At 35.9% G+C, this 22,593-nt stretch overlaps 3 protein-coding genes and 1 pseudogene across 4 annotated transcripts; 1 reads left to right on the top strand and 3 right to left on the bottom strand.

Annotated features, from left to right (window-relative positions):
* Window positions 1-2,436: 2,436 nt before the first annotated feature.
* On the bottom strand, window positions 2,437-5,073 carry LOC143627123 (V-type proton ATPase subunit F). The gene is made up of 5 exons (XM_077097017.1): window positions 4,979-5,073; window positions 3,844-3,924; window positions 3,240-3,321; window positions 2,937-3,019; window positions 2,437-2,815 (listed from the first exon to the last, which is right to left on the bottom strand). The coding sequence occupies exons 2-5, from the start codon at window positions 3,904-3,906 to the stop codon at window positions 2,651-2,653; spliced, it is 393 nt and encodes a 130-aa protein (XP_076953132.1). The 5' UTR covers window positions 3,907-3,924; window positions 4,979-5,073; the 3' UTR covers window positions 2,437-2,650.
* Window positions 5,074-6,024: 951 nt separating this feature from the next.
* LOC143627147 (peroxisome biogenesis protein 19-2-like) lies at window positions 6,025-9,020 on the bottom strand. Of its 2 annotated transcripts, none has more exons than XM_077097040.1 (5): window positions 8,859-9,020; window positions 8,730-8,778; window positions 7,192-7,480; window positions 6,288-6,604; window positions 6,025-6,182 (listed from the first exon to the last, which is right to left on the bottom strand). In XM_077097040.1, exons 1-5 carry the CDS (start codon window positions 8,896-8,898, stop codon window positions 6,137-6,139), a joined length of 741 nt encoding a protein of 246 aa, XP_076953155.1. In that variant the 5' UTR covers window positions 8,899-9,020; the 3' UTR covers window positions 6,025-6,136. The 2 variants fall into 2 exon arrangements, with proteins under 2 accessions (XP_076953155.1, XP_076953156.1); XM_077097041.1 differs by having other exon boundaries at window positions 7,192-7,477.
* A 1,908-nt stretch (window positions 9,021-10,928) lies between these two features.
* On the top strand, window positions 10,929-15,138 carry LOC143627146 (asparagine--tRNA ligase, chloroplastic/mitochondrial-like). Its single transcript, XM_077097039.1, has 15 exons — window positions 10,929-11,341; window positions 12,487-12,555; window positions 12,662-12,772; window positions 12,858-12,962; window positions 13,063-13,200; window positions 13,295-13,375; window positions 13,462-13,539; window positions 13,622-13,690; window positions 13,794-13,868; window positions 14,017-14,100; window positions 14,198-14,284; window positions 14,363-14,458; window positions 14,534-14,608; window positions 14,681-14,807; window positions 14,925-15,138. The coding sequence occupies exons 1-15, from the start codon at window positions 10,955-10,957 to the stop codon at window positions 15,038-15,040; spliced, it is 1,698 nt and encodes a 565-aa protein (XP_076953154.1). The 5' UTR covers window positions 10,929-10,954; the 3' UTR covers window positions 15,041-15,138.
* A 2,790-nt stretch (window positions 15,139-17,928) lies between these two features.
* LOC143627164 (peroxisome biogenesis protein 19-2 pseudogene) lies at window positions 17,929-20,288 on the bottom strand (annotated as a pseudogene).
* Between the last annotated feature and the right edge of the window lie 2,305 nt (window positions 20,289-22,593).

Below are 22,593 nucleotides of genomic sequence, written 5' to 3'. Positions count from 1 at the left end.
GAGTCCAGCCCAAGACATTGTTAAATCCATGGTTCAAGATTCAAGACTTTTCGTGTTTCAGTTAAGCCGGATCATCGGTTTAGAGGCCAGTAATGAAGGAGGAGAAAGAAGATTGAGCCGAGTTCGTCGTCTTGTTTACGACCGGTTGGTTCATACTGGAAGATCAATAGCTTCTTTAGGAGATGAACACAACTTGCATACTGTATCAATGGTGGCTCTCTAAGGTTAATTATAAGCTTGTTGTATAATCAAATAATAATAATATTATAGATTTTGGAATTAATGCTGATGGATCCAAAATGGTACTTCAATATTATTCCAAAACTTGTTTGTTAGCCTGACTGCTAGAAATGGTGACAAGAGCTAAATCATTACATTTTTGGATCAAGTTAATTATATAAAAATAAAAAAACATATATTATTCATTTATCTCAAATAAAAGATAATGTTGATATTTGTTTGCAGGATATATAGTAGTATTCTACTGTATATTGTTCTTCACAGATGATGATGCATCAGCACTGGGTTGCCACGTCTTTTGAAACCTTTTTTTTGTTGTTACTTTTGAAACCTTTTTTTTATGATTTGTTTATTTTTGATAATATATATGCTGTAATATTTAGATCTTAATTAGTTATTTTATTTCATTATAAGTTTATAACCGGTAAACGTACCTGAGCGTTGTGGTGGGGTTTTACCTTGATCGAAAACCATAAAGACGAATATCGATACCGGTTGTAAAGGATATCGACATGTGTTTTACATTGATCGAAAACCATAATAACGACACTCATATCTATGTTGTTTGTCGGTATGGGTTCACTTTGTCATGCAACAGGTATGTTAACGGCACTCAGTATTTTTTACAATAGAAAAAAAAGTGTTTAAATATAGTTTACTTGGTTTATAAACTTTAGGGTTCAAAAGATTTCAAAACAAACCATAAGGTAAATATTAAGGTTCACATTGTGCATCCTAATTCCATAATTAAGGTGGTAATTGAAAATTCAGAAATTAATTAAGTTAACAAATTGCAAAATAAGTAAATAACCAAAGGTTACTGTAGCATCTGTAGTATAATATACTTCTTATATTTGCAGCATAAATTACTATATCTTTATTATCTTTTTAGATTTTAGATTTTATTTGTTTTAAGATTTTAAGTGGAAATGAGGTATATATACACACAGGTTTTAACTTTATACACAAACTTTAAAAACTACTAATTTATTTCACATGGATGCATTATTTTTTCTCTCTTCTGTTACTTTTATAGCTCATTGGATTATGGATATACCTTTTAGATGAGATATATGTAGTGTGCTTTAACTGGAAAACTAGTGGGATCTCATAACTATAGTTGTATATTATGAATTTATGACATGCCTATTTTCAATGTTCCTCATCTTATAGGGTCCTTTAACTGTTTTTTTATTTATTTATAAAATGTTAATAATTCATTCAAATATTTGCCATATAAACAATGATGTAAATATAAAGTAGAAAAAAAAATAGTAAAAGTAGCTTATTTGATGGCCAAGTCTTTATTTCATCTGGGCTCTTGTTGAGTTGTTTCTTAAAAAATAATTGAACTTTTAGTCATTTTAGACATATGTAACTTTAATAATTGGATCATCCTGATGAGTAAATGTCAGAAACCTAAAAGAAATATGCATGGCTGAAGTTTCTTTCACTGCTTTATGGATATGAAGAATTGAAAAGATTTTTTTAACTTGTTCTAAGGTCTTTTTTTTTTAAATTTAATTTCAAGTTAAAAGAATGGTCTTGGGAGATTGTTTGAACTTCTCCACAGGCCGCCCTTCGATATTGAGACCGATCAAGGTTTATTAGGCCCAACGGTCATAGCCATGACTTATCAGCAGATATTGTTAGTTAACAGGGTATTAGTGAGGTCTCGTGAGTATTTCAGTAACAAGTTCTCTTGATTGAAAAAAGATTGGTCAAACATAACCAAACATCATTTGATACGACCAGTTACTTGAGATACCTTATAATGTCGCGTATCCTTTAGTGAGTTTTTGCAATTTTGACCAGGCAAGATTACATATTTGCATATTACCAAAGTAAATAAATAAAACCTCAGTTTAAAGAATTTTTGAATGAACTTACCACATAAGCAAAGTGTTTTTTGTATAAACAAAGTGTTACTTATGAATTTTAGTAACAAAAAAAAACATTTAAAAAGTGAAAAACAAGGATCAGAAAATAGGGTTAATTACACTCTTTAAAGGTGGAAAACAAATATATATTAAAAAAATAGGGTTAAAAAGTCATCAAAAACCAAATTTCATATCATCTTTTTCAATCAGGCTACTTAATTTCATTAGCTAACAATGTTTTATAGCCTCAACCATATCAAACAGATGTAATTATTTATTTAAATATTTGTAAAATATATTCCAGTAAGAGACCGTAAAAGAAACAAAATAAAATAAATACAAAACCTGTTCAAAATCATCCAACAAACATGATATAAAGCCATCTAGATCAATCCATAGCCTGATCTTTTCAACCACAGATACATGAAAGATTACATTTTTTTATTGTTGCAAGAATTTGTATTCAGAATAATTTTATAGTGCTTAGATAACCAACCACACAACTTGATGCTGAAGAAAGTGATAATCGATTAACGCCTATCGGAGGCAACAGATTCAGTTGAGAAGAGGTACTTGACACGCGATAGGACAGAATCATGTGCAGGATCATACGGGTGGTCCTTCGAAGGAATCTCCAAAATAGCTGGAACTGGTTTGTTGTAGCTATCGACTAAGAACCGTATCATATTTGCAACCTGTAATAATAAAAAAATTGCAAGAAAGACCAAGCAACCGCATCATATTTGCAACCGAATCATTGTGTGTAAACCGGATTCAGTAGTGACTGTTTTATAACTAATTGACGTGATTACTTACATATTGACTGATCAAGACTATCGCCACGTCATCTCTTGTGGTGAATTCCTTGAATGCATCCTCAATTTGTTTAACGGTTGTTTCTGAAACAATATGATACATTGTTTTCAAGAAAGCAAAGTGACTCTTTTGATTAACAAAACACGAATAAGAGTTTTAACAAAAATCCAGTTTTTGGGTGTGACTCAAAATGATCTTTAATCAACACTCATAGATCGAAAATTAATGTGATTAAATTTGTGTAGATGGCATCAGAAAACTTTAATGGAAAATTTAAAAGAATGTTGAAAGAAGGAATAATACTTGAATCAACAATGAGGTAATTCGTCTTCCTCCTCAAGTCAACGTTACCAACTCCAGCAAGTAGAAATCCAGTTACAGTATCCTGCATAAGATATAAACCGTTACAACTTAAAACTTAACAAGAATATCCAAAAACACGGAGCGTTACTTGAATTTCCCAAGAAAACGAAATCACCAGCAGCCAAAGCCAAAAAAAAGTTTATTATTACTAACCAAGAAAACATGGCAAATACAGCGTATATAATATAAATATTACATAATGTATCTCATATTTTCTTGAAAGTCATCAAAAATCATAAAAAGAAAGTTTTGATGTACATGATTAATCTTGAAGAACAAGTCAAATGAACGCATATCAATTAGAAGAATTATACAAGTTATGAGTTTGTGTTTTAAAAAAAAATCATAATAAGATGCGATCTAGCTAGTTCAATTCATCTCAATTGGAGAATTTTATTCTCTCTTCGTTGCATATACATATCTCTCTCAAAGTCAATGGGATGAAATATATACACTTTATCTAGGAATTAAAGATATAAATAAGCAAACCATAGAGTGAAAAATCTTGGTAAAATGTAAACAGAGAAGTATATATTAATATTACCTCATCTGCAATCATAGCAATGAGTGCTGAGTTGTTAGTAGGAATTTGAGCTCGGCCCGCCATTAGTGATGCAAGATAAAACTACATGGAATAAACAAATGTTAATAAAGCAGATGATAACCATGGTATGTGTATGTGACTACACAAAAACCTAACTATATGTGCTTTTTCATCTTCCTTTGATCACACACTTTCCATTCTTATAATATAGCATTATATTGATCCATTAGAAAATAACCGAGACCACTAGTTATGCACAACTTGAAGTTAAGAACAAATTAGATCAAGCATCAAGTCTATCGTAAACATAACAATTCAACATGCTACCTCATATCATAAATGATGAAAAACAACTACGGCACGAGGAAATTAGGGCTCAATTCTATTCAGCATGATTTTCCAGAAGTTAAGGTTGTAAACGAGCCGAACCGAACAAGGCCTCATGTTTGTTCGTTAAGCTTTTATCGGACAACTAACCAAACGAAATTTCTCGTCCGTGTTCATCCATTAAGGAAATACCATGTTTGTGAACGGTTCACAAACACAAACAATGTTTTATTTGATTTGGCTAACCGAAAATGATCAGTGTCAACGGTTAGGTCCGGCTACCAGTTGGTGTTATTGAAATATTCATATTGGTATGTTATTTGTTAATTTCACATATACATGATCACATAATACTCATGTATATTTTTGTTTTATGGTCCTAAATCTACATATGTATATATGATAAAAAGTCATTAAAAAGTATTAAAAACCTTTAATGAACAAACAAACATTAACGGATACATTATCGAGCGTTCACGAATGCTCGGTTTGTTTACGGGCAAACCAGAATTAAGAAGTCAGCACAATATTACAAGGTGTTTTTATATGATTGATGAAATTAGGTATTCAACAAACAGTGTGATCTATTCGATAATGAATCGATTGCACTCTAACGATAATTACAATTTATAGGGTTTCTGTATTGTAATTAAATCTGTAGGCTAATATAAGTGAGCTGGGCAGATTAAGAAGCAGATCGAAATGAATTCGATGCATATTACAGTTCGCATCGGTACACATAACATCGATCTTAATTCGAATTAGCAGATGAGTGTGTGAGAGAGACAGAAATAGAGATCATACATACCTGGTGTTGATCGACAGATGATGATTATGATGGTTTCGACAAGACAATCGTAGTGATGAGATTTTATTATGTCAAATTTTTTATTTATTTTGGGGCTGGTTAATTTCTACAGATCGAAAAATATATTTAATATATTTTTTGATTTATTTTATTTATTTATAAATAATTATTTTATTATTATTATTATTATTATTATTATTATAAATGCACTATACTGTACGCTAGAGGTGGGCAGATAAACCGGTTTAAAACTGTAGAAACATGTTTAGAACCAATTGAAACCGTAAGTTCGGAACCGGTTTGTAATTTTCTCCATCAAAACCGGTTCCAAACCGGTTAACCGAACCTCTAAACCGGTCAAACCCGAACCGAACCTCTAAACCAGTCAAAACCCGAACCGAAAACCGGCCATAAGTTGGCCAAGAAACCAGTTTCAACCCAAACTAGAACATCTGTATGTTACTTGAAATAGATATCTTGTTACAAGGTTTGAAGATATGAGCATATCAAAAGAGTTGTATGTTGTAAAAGCATAACACGGTTAGTCTAGTCATAACGAGAGGGTTTTTTTTTTCCTGGGTTCAACCTCCAACGTGAGAGTAAGTATTTGTTTGCAAGAGAGATACGCTCTAGTCTTTTCTCTCAAGGTTGCTACACCAACTATATTGATGTTTGTGGCACAACATGAGCATGTCGTCTGAACGTGCAGAGTAACCGTTGGTACGTAGGTTATCTATCAAGCCATGTTTCTCGCATGTCACACCCCCACCCTATTTGGACGAATTCGTGCTAGGTCGGTTATGGATTATATCCAGGATTATTATCTCACCAAAGAATATGTAGTTATTTGTATGTGATAATTCTAAAAGGAAAAATAAATTTTGGTTCTATAAAACCACATATAACATGTGACTATCTATAAAGTGTGTTATACAAAACATGAGGGGAGCCTGAAGGTCAAAGCATGCCTCTCACAACGTGGTACTGTTTGTCATAATTCATCGATTGTCCTCAGCCTAAAAGAAACATACAAAAACATGATCGGATGGTAATTGATATAAAAAGTCAAATTTTCAAATCAAAACAACTTTATTTTCTTGATAATCTAATAAAAACAATACATCAAATGTAATAAACGACAGTACCGATACCCTTATTTCACATTATACAACAGTTCTCTTGAGACCCAGACATTTCAGGCGATCTGCAAGCCAAGAAACCGCAATTCAGATCACATTAAATAGAATTAATAATAGAATTAGTTAACAAATTGAATAGTAAACAAGAAATGAAAAAAGAAACTACTCACAGTTGACCAAGAGCAGATATATCAAAGTCAGGAGCGAGCTCTTTGACAATATCATTCGGGGGTTGACCACATTCCTGCATTTTTTGCATGAGCTCAATGATCTTGTTGAAATTGCCCGGCTCGGTCTCATACACCACGTTTAAATCCTTAATGAGCTCATGTTGATGAAAATAACGGTTGTATTCCTCTTGGCTTAGTTTGGATTTATTATCTTCTAACCATTTCGGGTACCTTTCTCCAATTTCTTTCATGGGTTCATGAAGAACTTCCTTTGACAAAAGTTGTTGCATCATTGTCTCTACTATAGACTCCATGTCCTACCAAAGTGACAAAATCATGTTTAGTAAATTACAGTTTTTGTCCTTAAACCAAGAAAATAACATAAATCATCCTTTATGTTGTCACAGAAAGAACTGCACATGAGGGTATTTTTGGTCTTTTGACCCCAAAAGGTTTATTTTAACGATTCCTAGATGATTAAATAATTTTCATCCATAAGACGCTCTTTATTTTTTCGTATAAAGGGCAAATTAGATATGCAACTAATAACAAATAAGCACAAAATATTTCAAAAGTCACAAATATCAAGAAACAGCTTATTTCATAGCAAACCATGCGTCAAATATTTAGATATTATATTATTTGGTAACAATCGAGGTTTTATACATTAAGAATACACTTTGGTCAACTTCCGACATGTTTAACTGACCCGTTAGAGATGACACATTTTGAGGTATTTTTTAAAGTCATATAATTATCTTGAAATGGACCCTACTAGTTGCTTGTTTCTTTAAACAATTTTTTATCTTTATCCATTTGGCACATTACAGATAAAACATAAGCGAATCAACCCATTCAAAAGTAACTGAGTAAAAATTTGCCACCTCAGCATTATTAAAAGTACCTGAGATTTTGCAAGTTCCTCAAAGTGCTTAACCAAATCCTCCATCATTTGGTCATCACCCAATCCATCAACGCCACCTGGCTTCAAACCCGCTATAGACTCCAACCCCTTAACGGTCTCCCGAGTTTGCTCTCTCAACTTATTAAGAGTCTCTGAAGCATTTGACTCCTTTGGTGCCACTTTTTTCTTTCCTTTGTTTTTGCTTCTTAAATCAGGCAGACCCAGCCCTAATCCTTGAACCTCACTAGGTAATGAAGACGCCTCTTCTTTGTTCCCTCCACCATCTCTACTTCAATCATTAAATGAAATACAGAAAGAAAGCAAACCCTTAATTATGTATAGCTCAACCCAAACAGGAAGCTTCAAAAAAGTCAAATACACAAGAATCACAGTTTTGTTTTTTTAAACACAGCATACATGTACTGATGCCACCTAAATTTGGTTTTACAAAGCACGCATAGGCAGCGCTTCCATCTACAAAAAACATGGGGCGTGCAAATAGCGCATAAAAGTCGACCTAAGGCGCAGTCTTGACGCGCGCCTTTCGTGCGGGAGAAGGTTTTGTGAAACAGAATGTTACGCATATAGGTTATTTACATATTAATTCTTATATAGTGCTTACTTATGTCTAAATTTTGAGTAACTGACGCCAAAAACCTATGATAATAAATAGATAAAAACTGTGCCTCAGTTTTAGACCCTATCACCTTGGTGCGCCTCATGCACTTTAAAGAGAAAATAACCAAAATTAACTTTTTTGATGAAGCAGCTAAACAAAATAGACTTTGGCTTTCAGCCTTCACCACAATAGACATCTCCAAAATGGCCAATCAAGAGATGACAAACAGAATATACAAACTAACACAGCCAAAATTCAGCCGACCCAAAAACTCATGGTTAAGTACAAAGGGGTGCACACAATAGCCATTCAGACTTAAAGATATTTAGGTGGAAGCTGGGATTTAGCTCGTGCTTTTATATCCGCCAGCTAAATTTAGCCCCCGCGTTACACATGCATCTTTTTCAATTCGTTTTCTTGTGAGCCCCATTGTACTTTTAAGGTTTTTTTGTGCCAGCTACATTCTAGTTGTCTTAGCTGCCACTTCCTATATATCATCTCTCGGATGGTTGGTTTTAACATGTCTACGTTGGCTAAGGCTGAAAGTCAAAGTTTATTTTGTCAAGTTGTTTGGTCAAGAAAGCCTATCTTGGTAAGTTTCCCCTTTTCTAAAACCAAGCCCCTAAATAAATAGTTAACCGATACATAGTGATATAAAACATTGCGTCGTCTTGAGCATAACTTAATGTAGAATAATCCACCTTTAGAACCATACTTTCAACAAATAAGTAGTGATTTTGGACAAAAAAGTGTCAACCATGATTCATTTATTTAGCAATGAATTCCAAGATCACTCTATCAAATGGGGCGGCAGCGGCGGCGGCGGCGGCGGCAGCAGCAGCACATGTCAAATCACTCTATCAAATATCTAAAAATTGTATGTTTATACACAATTAACCACAAAACAAGAAGTACAAACCTTTGGGAAGAAGAAGCAAGATTTAGGGTTTGGAAATCGTCCAAAGCACCTAATTGATTAGATTAAACACACAATTAATCAGTTAATTAGTAGAAATGAACAACATTAAAGTTAGTTTGAGGCACTTACTGTCTAGAAGTTGGTCTAAATCATCTGAGTGGTCGGCCATGGTTTACTCTCTCTCTAGAAACGCTTTTCTTCTCTCTCTGAAAAAGAAAAAGATTCTGATTATGGAATTTGGGGGAAATCTTTATCGGGGAGAGTAGTGACGTCGCCCCACGGGATATTTTCACATAAGACATTATTCTGTTGTGACTTGTGAGTAGGCTCTTAAGCGAACCCAACTTACACGAACAAGGGCATATTCATGTCGTTTATTTAACTTTAAAAAGACACGGTTGGTTTATTAAACGTTTGGTTTGTTTATTGCTCCAGTTTTATGTGATTGTTTTGTAGTCTTTTAATGATTTCATAAATAACCTACTAGAAGTATGTTGTGTTGGTTCCCTTAATAGTTACCTCTTAATTGTTAATGGAGGTTCATAATAGGTAGGGCCGTCAAAATCGTTCGCCGCTCGCTAGGAAAATGTTCGCTCGTTTTTTTGTCTGATTGTAAACGAGCCGCTCTGCTCGGTTCGGTTTGTAAACGAGACAAGCAACGAGCAAAAGTCTGCTCAGTTCGGTTCAGCTCGAATGTTTTTAATTTATTTTATATATAATTAAATAGAAACAAAAACATAAATATATAGACAAAAACACATGATTATAAGTATGTACGATTGTTTAACTGCCCTTCACACTTTTTTTTTCATAAAAAATTATGATTTCGTTTGTTCGCTTCAAGTTTTCGGAATACAATAAGTTTGTTTACATGTTCATTATATCTCACTTCACACTTCTTTTTCATAAAAATTTACAACTTATTACACATTGTCTAACAACTACTAATTTGTTTACAAAATATATTATCACAATCTCTAAACTTGTTTCTTATTGAAAATATTAAAAACATAATTATAAATATACATATATAAGAATAATTCTAAATATAAAAAATAATTAACAAGAAAAAACAAGTAGAGTCTGTGCCAAGCTTGAAAAACAACTCATGAGCCGAGCTCGAGCGTTAGAGATAGATATCAAAACAAGGCAAGCTCGATATCGGCTTGTCTAGCTTGCAACACTATTTAAAAAGCAGGATAAAGGTTATGGGCTAAAGAAAAAAGTATGAATTTCTATGATGATCATGTTACCAGGAATACTTTTATCAACAAAACCGAAAGTTAAGATTATCATTGGTTAACGTGTAAGTATAAATTAATATCATCAGTATCACATGTAAGTATGGAATATTATCAAGAACATATGATTAGGGCTGTAAACGAACCGAAAGAACACGAACAAGGCCTTGTTCGTGTTTGTTCGTTAAGAAAATAACGTGTTCACGAACACTTACCTAACGAGATTTTATGTTCGTGTTCGTTCATTAAGGAAATGAATGTGTTTGCGAACACATATAAAATCAACAGAGCCTAGAGATTGAGATCGATGTATTCGTCAATGTGAATAATGAAACATGTAAACGAATCAAACGAACACGAACAAGAGCATGCTTGTTTTTGTTCATTTAACTTTAAACAAACACTAACACTTCATCAAACAAATATTTATGTTTATGTTCGTTTATTTAAAAATGGGCATTTGTGTTTGTTTATGTTCGTTTGTTTAAAATTTAAATGATATAACTGAACAAAAATAAATGAACATATATGAGAACAAAACAAAACATAAACGAACATAAATTAAAACACATAAATTAATACACTTTAACAAATATAAATCTTTTAAGTAGATGATTCATCCAAATGATATTTAATTATGTTTTATTAATACATAAACAAAAATAAATAAACGAACATAAATGAACGAATGGACCATGTGTTCATGTTCGTTCGTTTAATTAAACGAATGATTTTTTTTTCATGTTCGTTCGTTTATTAGTTAAACGAACTTCTTATCAAACGATTCACGAATAATTCACCGAATGTTCAGTTCGTTTTCAGGCCTGCATATGACACTTTGAATTATTAAAATTCAGTTTTTTTAATTGAACATTAAAAAAAAACTAAAAAAAAGATGCAAAAAAAATGGGCCAAAAATCCTTTATGCGGTAAACTACAAGCAACAGCTCAGATAGACATACAGGTCACCGCTGAAGTAAACCAATGGCAACGGCGGCGTTGTCACCGGCCACCGCATCCCTCCGCCTGAAACCCTTATCCTCCACCTTACGGTTCCTATCCTTCTACAACCACCAACCAAAACCTAACAAAAGCATATTCCAATTCATCACCACTCCTCATCACCCGCTTAAACTCCCCAACCGCTTTAACGGCTTTGTAACTACCCGCCGATTCGTAACGGCCTCCGTAACGTCGAACGAGGTTGTTGAGAAGTTGAAAACAGAATCTGTTGGTGAGTTCCGCAAGCGGTTGAGGATAGGTGATATTAAAGGTGGGGAGAGTGAGGGTTTGGATAAGTTAGGGCAGACGTTAACGGTTAAGGGATGGGTTCGAACGCTGCGGGTTCAAAGCAGTGTTACTTTCATTGAGGTAACTAACTAACTAATTGCTGTATTGTTTGTTAATTCATTGAGAGTTTGTTTAGTTTTAAGGTTATTAACTGATCATTTGGTTATTGTTGCGGTTAATGCATCTTCGTTTCAACTGAAACCGAACCGAATTTTGTATGTTTATGTTTTTCCAAGTTTCTCCTTCGAACATTTATATATATGTTGCATAACTGTGCTTGGAACTGGCATATTTCAAGTTAGAAGCTTCATAATTGAGCTCGGGAACACTATAATCGAACCAATTTCAACTAGAGCAAAAGAAAAAAAATGCATTGGACACATGGTTATCAAATGCGCTAGGCGCACTCAAGGCGCAAAGGCCTCGCCTAACCACAAAGCGCAAAAAAAGTGAGGTCTTCAGAAAAATAAAAATGTATTTAAATAAAAAAAATAAAGATATATTATGTATATGAAAACCAATACTATTCTTCAGATAAAATAAACAAAAACTATTATATAACATTTAATATCATCTAATTACTACGAAAAGTTATAACATAGTCAAGATTCATATGTAATTCCAAAACTTGAATGACAAAATGTTTGATGTAATTCATTTGACCTCTCCTAGATCTAAGTTTCTATAGCACTCCCTGCATTTCTTTTGCTCAGTTTTTATCTTCTCATGTCTGTCCTAGACAATGCCAAAGCGCACACTTAGGAACTAAAAGCGCATTTATTGAGCCTTGCCTGAAAAATGGGCCTAGGCGCAAGAAGCGAGGGCTTTTAATAACTATGATTAGACAATTAACAGAACTTAACTAAAACCAAGCTATAGCCGACGGTTAAGCGGTTTATGGTTAACCGATCATTCTGTTATGGTTAAGCTCCCATAACCTTACCGACTTTGAACACCACTGTTTTAAGCAATAGATGATATTATTTGTGCTCATTTTAGTATTGTTAGGGTCTCTGTTATAAAGAAAAGGCTATGTTACAATATACTCTCAAACCTATTACCTTAGGAATGCAAACTTGATATGATTTGCTGCAAACTATAACACTTGTTGTATCATATATAAGCTACATTTGATTAAAGATTAAAAAAGTTGGTACCTTTCATGTAAAGTTAAATACATCTATATGTATTTGGTAGATAGTTAGTTAGTGATGCATTCAGTGCAGGTGAATGACGGTTCATGCGTTTCAAACATGCAATGTGTGATTGATTCAGATGCTGAAGGTTATGATCAGGTAACATGTCAAAACCATATAAAAATAGAACATTGGTACTTAATTTCCAAAATTTTCCATTTTTATTATCACATAATATATTCTTCGTATACTGAGTTATTGATAGGTTGAGAATGGTTTCATAACAACGGGTGCGTCAGTCTGTGTACAAGGAGTTGTGGTACCTAGTCAAGGAAAGAAGCAAAAAATAGAGTTGAAAATTAGCAAACTTGTTACGGTATAAATTTGACACATCATTAAAATATATTTGTACCAAGTTATTTGTAAAAAAATTATGATCAGATTTTTTGAATCACTTGTAGGTTGGTAAAAGTGATCCATCATTTCCCATTCAGAAGAAGAAGGTCACCCGAGAGTTTTTAAGAAGTAAGGCGCATCTGCGTCCTAGAACAAACACGTTCGGTGCGGTATGATTTTATCATGTAATGGTAATTGGTTTAGTGTAATATTAGTTGTGTTCGTTTTAGTATGCTGATTAAACTTGTTTAATATTTATTTTATCTTTAGGTAGCAAGGGTTAGAAATGCTTTAGCCTATGCTACACACAAATTCTTTCAAGAAAACGGGTTCGTTTGGGTCGCAAGTCCTATTATTACCGCTTCAGATTGTGAAGGTGCAGGTGAACAGTTTTGTGTAACCACATTGGTATGTACCTTATGTGTTTTTCATTTTTGTAACATTATTTTGTTAGTCAGTTCAGTTCTATTTTACTTCTTGATCTTTATTGTTATGGTAACAGATACCTACTTCCAAAGAAGTTGTTGATTCTCGGGCTGATGCCATTCCAAGAACAGAAAATGGCTTAATTGATTGGTCACAAGTGAGGCTCGCTTTTTTCTTAATTTTTAATTGTATTTTTTGATTTAATTTAATTCATGACTCATGAGTTGCTTTCTGTTTTGACAGGATTTTTTTGAAAAACCAGCATTCTTGACAGTTTCTGGTCAACTCAATGGTGAAACATATGCGACTGCTCTTTCTGATGTACTTCTTCATGTGTTAATGAAGTTTTTGAATCCGATTAATGAATGCTATTTTATTATTTATGAAAAACATTTACTTTCAGGTGTATACATTTGGTCCTACATTCCGAGCAGAAAATTCCAACACTTCTAGACATTTAGCTGAATTTTGGGTATTCTTTCGGTTTTCTCTAAAACTATTTGAGTTTTGTATTTTACATTACAGTATTAAAGAATGCGTTTTTTGGTTTTTAATTTTCTATTTATATTTTGAAGATGATTGAACCCGAGCTTGCATTTGCGGACTTGAATGATGACATGGCATGTGCCACTGCCTATCTACAGTATGTCGTATGTTACTTCATCGACCCTTGATAGCTAGTAAATTACCGTATAACCCCTCTGCCCTGAAAAAAGTTTTACTGTCTAAAGGTGTAATATAAAAATTCCACTTTATAAGCTTTGATATGAACTTAATATGTAATTTTCCACATTTTAGGTGAAACATGTTCTTGAAAATTGCAAGGAAGATATGGATTTCTTCAATAACTGGATTGAGAAAGGAATCATCGACCGCTTGAGTGTATGTTTTTTTTGTGCAACTTATAATCATCCATCTGTAAATTATAATTTATGGTTTTCACTGTTATATATGTATAACTTGTGAGTTTGTTCAACAGGATGTTGTTGACAAAAGCTTTGTGCGAATGACTTACACAGATGCAGTTGACCTGCTTCTAAAATCAAAGAAGAAATTTGAATTTCCGGTACTTAATTTTAATTTTGTTATGTACATCTTAAAGTTGCCAAATACTTTACTTTTGAGAGTCAAACGTGTATTATAGGTGAAATGGGGATGTGACTTACAAAGTGAGCATGAACGTTATATAACCGAGGAGGCTTTTAATGGATGTCCTGTTATTATAACCGACTACCCTAAGGCATGATCTTTCCCCTACTGCATGAAAGCAAAAACTATTACTAATTAATAAGTTGCTGTTTTTGAAAACATTCAGGATATCAAGGCGTTCTACATGCGACTAAATGATGATGGGAAAACCGTTGCGGCCATGGATATGCTGGTCCCACGGGTAATATTATTTGCATTCATTTAATACCATGTTCCTAATAACTTCATAGTTATAAATTTTGTTGTCTGTTAGGTTGGTGAGCTTATTGGTGGGAGTCAAAGGGAAGAACGTCTCGATTATTTGGAAGCCCGCTTAGATGAACTCAACCTCAACAAGGAGAGCTTTTGGTGGTATTTGGATCTTCGGCGTTATGGTACAGGTCAGCATTGTTTTTCTTTAAAATTTATAAAAGTTAGTTTCTTGAAATCGGCCTGTCGCATGCTCATACAAGTGTCAATGTTAAGTGAATAAAACATAATTGCTTTGTCCTATGCAGTTCCACACGCGGGATTTGGATTAGGTTTTGAAAGGCTTGTGCAATTTGCAACTGGAGTCGATAACATTCGGGACACGATTCCATTCCCCCGAGCACCTGGTTCAGCTGAATTTTAGGTTCATTTATATCCGGGAAACACGTTTTTTCTCGTTGTAACTTCTTCATATGCAAATTTAAACATAAAAGGGAAGATTCCTTTATCATAAACTTATTCAATTGTTTAATTATTACAACTTATTTTTATTTATTCATTACAAATTTAGTTGTATAGATGCATGCTTGCAGTTATATTAGTTACATCTTTTGACTTATGATGAACATCTTGAAGGGTGGCTCATGTCATTGATAACAAACAGTAAACTATACACTTTAAAGCAAAACTTATTACTATACAAGTGATTATGCTATATAAAACATTAGAAACCAGAAACAAGGGGTGCAAACGAGCCAACTGCTTGCGAGCTACTCGAGCTTGGTCGATAAAAATCTCAAAATGAGCGGAGTTTTTTCGAGCCCGAGTCTCAAACAAAGCTCGTTTAGTTGGCGGGTCTTAACAAGCCTTGAATATTTTTTAGTTTACCCCCCCCCCCCCTTTGACTTATGCGTATTAAGTTAATTCTTCACAACCGAGCTTAAGCTCGTTTAGGGTTTTTCTTAATTATTAGTTTGTTTATCTGGTATGAGAACATGATGAAAGTACACAAATTCAGAACTTTTAGCAAATAAGACAAGTTGTAATTGCCACTGTTGCCTAAAGAACAACCTGCCGTCACACATCAGTAACCAGCATCATCTCCTCGTCATATCATCGTCATCTCCTCACCACCATCCCTACTGCTATTTCAATTCTGCCTTTAATCCTCGGTTTTGGGTCTGCCCGCCAGGTGTTCGATAAAATGTCTCAATGAGTTAATCGTTTTTTTTGGGTTTACGGAGGGGAGAGCAACAGGCGGTTGCTCTCCTTTCTCCTCTTAGTTCGGGTTTTTACTCCCAAAACTCAGCTCGAGTTTGTTTGTTGGCCTTTTTGTCGTGAGGGGTTATGACAAGGGCTCGGATTGTCAAAGGAGCCCCATCGGGGGAGGTGGACATGGTTGTCGGTTCGACATCATTTCTCATAGTGGATTAATTGATGAGGGTGCTATGTCTAAGACCCTAGAAAATAGTGTGGGTTCGGTGGGTGTTTGGCCATGTCCTTTTAGGGGGTTCCATTGTTGCCCGGATGGACGGGCGGGGTCAAGGGGGATCTCTCGGTTAATGGCGCATATCAAACGACTTCATTTGTTGTCGGATGAGCGGAAAGGGACCCTACGGGACGCCATTTCCACGGATTGTGATTTATTTATTTCGGTTGGGGAGGCTTTTAAGGCCTCGGACCAGTGGCTATGTGGGGTGTGTATGCGTCCAAATGCTCTTAAACGGACGTGTCATCATGCTGATGGAGTCACCAAGTACAACGAGGGTGTGGGAGCTGTGGAGGAGTTTATTGTGGGGATTGATAAACCACATGTTATGAGGGATGTTGCTCCCTTGGGAGGGATAGTGGTGGATGAGGTTCTCCTTGACAGCGTCTTCTCTCTTCCTATCACAACTGTTAAGAGCATCCCTCATAGTTGTCGTATGGCATTTGCTCAAGCGTTAACTGCGGCTCTGGGTAAGGTGGTTGCTATGCCAGACTCTGTTGAGGCATGGGTGAAACTTTTCTTGTTACCGCGGTGCACGCTGCGTGTTTTCAGACCTTCTAAACGTCAGGAGCGCAGGTCCGGTAATAGAAAGTCTTTGCAATGTCAGAGTATTCAACAAGCACTAGCAAGTTGGGGTGCTAAGGATGGTTTTGATGCGCTTATTTTATCCCTTTTTGCCACACCTATAGGGGTGAACTCGAGTCATGGGGAGCCTCTCGCTAAGCACGATGATGTTGCGGTATGCGCCAATGTGAAACAATGTTTACGAAAAGTGGCGGACGGGCATTTTACTGCCGCCATTAAAATATTATGCTCTTCAGGGGTTGCACCTTTCGGCAATGACACTTTGAAAGCGTTAGTGGCTAAGCATCCCAATTTGCCCCCGCCGGTTATGCCTGCTTCATTGCTTTCTGAGCCTCCTCTTGTTGTTGATGAGGATTGTGTGCTTGGATGCATTAAATCCTTCCCTAAAGGGACGTCATGCGGACGAGATGGATTGAGGGCACAACATATTTTGGATGCATTTTGTGGAGAGGGGTCGCCGATCGCTGTTGGGTTACTAAAGGCTACTACTGCGATGGTTAATTTATGTTTGGGGGGGAGATGCCCAAGGGTTTTGGCAGAGTTCATTGCGTCGGCTCCTCTCACACCGTTGCTCAAACCGGACAATTGGATTAGACCCATTGCCGTAGGTGCCATTTGGAGAAGATTGATCTCTAAGGTGGCTATGAGGGGTGTTGGGAAAGACATTACTAAATACCTGTGCGACTTTCAGTTTGGGGTGGGAGTACCCAGTGGTGCAGAGGCCGTTCTTCATAGCGCGAACATGTTTTTAAGTATGGTCCATTCTGATGGGTCATTGGCTATGCTTACTATTGATTTTTGTAATGCCTTCAACTTGGTGGATAGGACTGCCCTTCTGAATGAGATTCGGGCCCGATGTCCATCTATTTCCTTATGGGTAAACTTTTTATATGGGCAACCGGCCAGGCTATATGTGGGGGATGACCACATTTGGTCCACCACTGGGGTTCAGCAGGGGGACCCTTTGGGACCTCTTCTTTTCGCCTTAGTTCTGCACCCACTTATTCATCTAGTCCAGAGTTCCTGTAAGCTTCTCTTTCATGCTTGGTACCTAGATGATGGTACAATTATTGGGGACTCTAAAGAGGTTGCCAAAGCTTTAGATATTATCAGGTCGGAGGGTCCCCGCCTGGGCCTTGAACTTAATATTAAGAAAACCAAAGTATTTTGGCCGTCGTGCAATGGGGTTAAGGTGCAGGAGGGGGTGTTTCCCTGTGAGATTGGAAGACCGGTGCTAATTAGATATGCAACTAATAACAAATAAGCACAAAATATTTCAAAAGTCACAAATATCAAGAAACAGCTTATTTCATAGCAAACCATGCGTCAAATATTTAGATATTATATTATTTGGTAACAATCGAGGTTTTATACATTAAGAATACACTTTGGTCAACTTCCGACATGTTTAACTGACCCGTTAGAGATGACACATTTTGAGGTATTTTTTAAAGTCATATAATTATCTTGAAATGGACCCTACTAGTTGCTTGTTTCTTTAAACAATTTTTTATCTTTATCCATTTGGCACATTACAGATAAAACATAAGCGAATCAACCCATTCAAAAGTAACTGAGTAAAAATTTGCCACCTCAGCATTATTAAAAGTACCTGAGATTTTGCAAGTTCCTCAAAGTGCTTAACCAAATCCTCCATCATTTGGTCATCACCCAATCCATTAACGCCACTTGGCTTCAAACCCGCTATAGACTCCAACCCCTTAACGGTCTCCCGAGTTTGCTCTCTCAACTTATTAAGAGTCTCTGAAGCATTTGACTCCTTTGGTGCCACTTTTTTCTTTCCTTTGTTTTTGCTTCTTAAATCAGACAGACCCAGCCCTAATTCTTGAACCTCACTAGGTAATGAAGACGCCTCTTCTTTGTTCCCTCCACCATCTCTACTTCAATCATTAAATGAAATACAGTGCTAGGTGTGAAACTCCTCGGGGGAGCTATTAGCCGGGATGCCGGGTTCATCAGTGAACTTGCTATGAAAAGGGCTTCGCGAGCTGTGGAGTTGATGAGCTATCTCCCGCATTTGCGGGACCCTCAATGCGAGCTCCTTTTGCTCCGCTCATGTATGGGAGTTGGAAAGTTGTTGTTTGGTCTCAGAACATGCCAACCTGTGTATGTAGGGGAAGCAGTTTATGTGTTTGACAATGGCCTTCGGGGGGCGATTGAGGACATCGTGGTTTGTGGTGGTCCCTTCTTTGGAGATTTTCAATGGATGTTGGCATCACTTCCGACTCGTTTTGGAGGTTTGGGTTTATGTTCAGCTTCAGACGTTTCTACTTGTGCGTTTGTGGCCTCGAGGGCGCAATCTTGGGAATTACAAGACCACATTCTTCGAGGTTGTGGTATTGATGGGTTTGACTCCGATTATGGGAGTGCGATAGATCGGTTGCACATTTCACTTCCCGATTTTGACATTAGCGGTTTCTCTAATAAAGACACCGCCCCCCTAAAGCCCAACATGTTTTGGCGAGTGCCCTTTATAGTGGAATCATCAAGAGTTTGGAAATGAAGTTTGATTTATCCTCTCGTCAGAAAGCGGTATTTGAGTGTCTTCGGGCTCCTCGGGCTCAAGATTTCTTAAGTGTTCTCCCTATTGAAGGATTGGGCCAACATATATCGGCTTTGGAGTACCGGGCCATCCTGAAGTATCGGTTAATGATCCCTTTGTTTCCGGTAGATGAGTCGTGCCCGATTTGCCGTAAGGTTTGTTTGGATTCTTTTGGCGAGCATGCGGTTCACTGCAAAGAGTTGCCTGGGTTTAAGTGCAGGCATGATTTGGTGAGGGATGTTCTATGCGATGTTCTTAAGCGAGCCGGAATTTCGGCTAAAAAGGAAGCCCCCGTAAACTTTCTTACGAATCCTCAAGAAGGAAGATCTACATTACGACCGGCCAATATACTTGTTTTTGGGTGGGTAGGGGGAAAACACGCTTGTGTCGACCTCACAGGAGTGTCCCCTCTTGTTGGGATTAGGGACACTGGATTTGTAGCAGGCCAGACAGCATTGAAGGCGGCATCGGGCAAGGTTGCTAAACACGAGAGAGCTTGTTTGAAGAATCAACACGTGTTTATCCCCTTCGCCTTTAACACTTTTGGTTTCTTAGCTCCGGATGCCATGGACCTTTTGAATAGAGTTTAGAAAGTTGTGTATAGTAACGTATCAGCCCATAAGAATCAAAACTTTGTTTTTAGTCGGATTGGGTTTGCTATCCAAAAGGGGGTTGCGACGCAGCTTGTTGCCCGCTTACCTGCCACTTCATTGTAAATCGTTTGGATGTTTCCATGAAATATAAAAGTTGATTTTATTTTAAAAATGTAGATAATGTAATTGATAAATAATAAATGAGTAAATAACAGCTCATGAGTCGAGCTCTTACTTTAAAAAAGGAGCTCTAAACAAGTCGAGTTGGGGCTTGGCTTTGCTCGTTTACACCCTTACTAGAAACCATATTAAACTTGGTTTCTAAAGTTTAACGTTATCAAGATTATCACCATTTACATAAACATGCGTACCTAAATAGATATTCCAACATATCGGTATCTGGTGAATATATCATTTCACGTTTAATATTGTCAGACTCCATTATCAATTTAAATTCGCAATTTAACAAAATATGGAATGGCTTGTCGTGTTCATTCTAATTTATCTAACCAAAAATAGTAATAATCATCCTTATCTTTTGATAATTAATGTCATTCCCTTAAAGAGAAACATTAGACTTTTTTTGTCAAAACCAATTTTAATGAATTTGATACGTAAAATAGTTGTACATTACATAATTAAATAAATAAAGAGTAAGATGCGTTTTCGTCCTTGTGATATGTTTAAATGTATTATATTAGTTCAAAAGTTTAAAATTTATCTTTTCGTTGCAAATTTCATCCATCTCATTAACATATTTTGGATTGAAATAGCAAATTTTACAAACAAATGAACAAAAATTGTAACGAAAATAAATGAAACTCTATGAATGAAAATAACAAAATTTTAAACTTTTAGACTAAAATAGCAAATTGAATAAACCATAGGACGATAACCACTAGAGGTGGGTAAACAAACCGGTTAACCGAACCGACCCGAAAATTGAACCGAAACCGAACCGGTTTGAAACCGATCATGTAGAAACCGGTTTAGAACCGATTGAATCCGGAGGTTCGGAACCGGTTTGTAGTTTTCTCCACTAAAACCGGTTTCATATAGGTTAACCGAACCGAAACCGGACAAAAACTGGTCGAAACCCGAACCGAAACCGATCTTAACATGATAAGAAACCGGCTTCAACCCGAACCGAAACCGATCATAAACCGGTTTTGACTTTTGCTGACCAAACCGAACCTGTTTTAACCCGAACCGGTTTTGAGTTTTAAACCGGTTTATGCACCTCTAAATTAACCACACTTGACTCGTAAATAAAACTGCCAACACATTTTCTCAAACAACTGCATAATTCAATACATAAAAAAATAAATTTGTAAAACTGCCGAACATATAAAAAATATATTTGTAAACTGTCAACATATTTTCTAAATTTGGATTACGACACAGTATTAAAAATAATATACAAATATTAATATATTATATTATCAACTTCCTCAACTTGGAGTAAACCTAGGGTGTGTTTGGGATTGCTTATTTAAGTAAAAATGACTTTTGATTAAAATGACTTATAAACTTATGAAATTTTGAAAAGAAGTTTTTAAAAGAATGTTTGGATTAGCTTATGTGTTGGGGAAAACCAAAATGACAAAAATTGACCTTTTTTTTTAAAATGAGTGTAATGGGTTTTAAGGGTGAGAAAGGTGTAATAGGTAAATCAAACTCATTAAGTTAATAAGTTACATATTCATAACTTTTCAAAACCCCTCTATTTTGCCTTCACCATAAGTTAAAATTCATAAGGCCTTATGATTTGCCAAACACCTTATACACCTTATTAACTTTTCAAAAAGTTTATAAGTTATAAGTTGATGAAAATAAGGAATCCCAAACACCCCCTTAATATGTATATTTTTTTTAATAGCGGAAGACCATCACAAAGTTTTGTTGAAACGTGTAGCGGTTAAACTTAACAGGAACTTTGTCAGCTGTCTATGATAATATGGTTATTTATTGCTGACTACCCGGTTAGTGTTAACCCTCCATGTACTCATGATTAGGCATGTCACCTGACCGCAATCCGAAACCCCACCTAAGAAAACCCAAACCAAAATCGTAGTAATTTGATCGGTTAATGGTTCTAGTACGTTTCTAGATTTATGGTTAACCCGAAAAACCATATATTAATTAGGTATAGTCTTTCAGTTCGCATTTCACAAGTGGCATTGATATCAAATTAGATTCAAATCTTCTAACTTGTGTAGATGTTTATTCGGATTTCACTTTGATATTAAATAAACCCACTTAATCAAAATCCCTTAATTTTTTTTGAACGACCAACTAAGTGACGCCGGATATTTCGTACGCGGCCCCCATTGGCTAAAGGTAGCTCGAGCCGGCCACTAGTCCGGACGGACGGAGCCCCTAGCGGTCCACCTATTGAGGGATTCACCGGATAAAACCCGGCCCCCACGCCCGCCAAATGGCACGACAACGAGGAGCCGGTAAAACCGGGTGATATCAGGATTCGAACCCTGGCAAGCCAGGGTTATCTCTCATATCTCCCATATAAATTGGTGATAATGAGGTTTGAACTTCCTACCTCTCACTTGTAAAGTAAGTGTTCTACCATTGAGTCACAACCGATTTATTTTTTAATATTTAAACCTCTTTTGTTATTACAAAAACTAGGTGAAAAAGTCCACCATAATTACACGTAATACATTAAGATATATGTTCAACTTTGTAACGTTGAAAAACACCTTTCATCTTAATCATAAGCAGCAGCATAC

The sequence above is a fragment of the Bidens hawaiensis genome, unplaced genomic scaffold (assembly GCF_021521415.1).
Source record: "Bidens hawaiensis isolate Kalapana, Puna unplaced genomic scaffold, B.hawaiensis_p1.1 tig00004599_1, whole genome shotgun sequence".
NCBI classification, from domain to species: domain Eukaryota; kingdom Viridiplantae; phylum Streptophyta; class Magnoliopsida; order Asterales; family Asteraceae; genus Bidens; species Bidens hawaiensis.
This window is presented reverse-complemented; position numbering and strand designations above follow the sequence as displayed.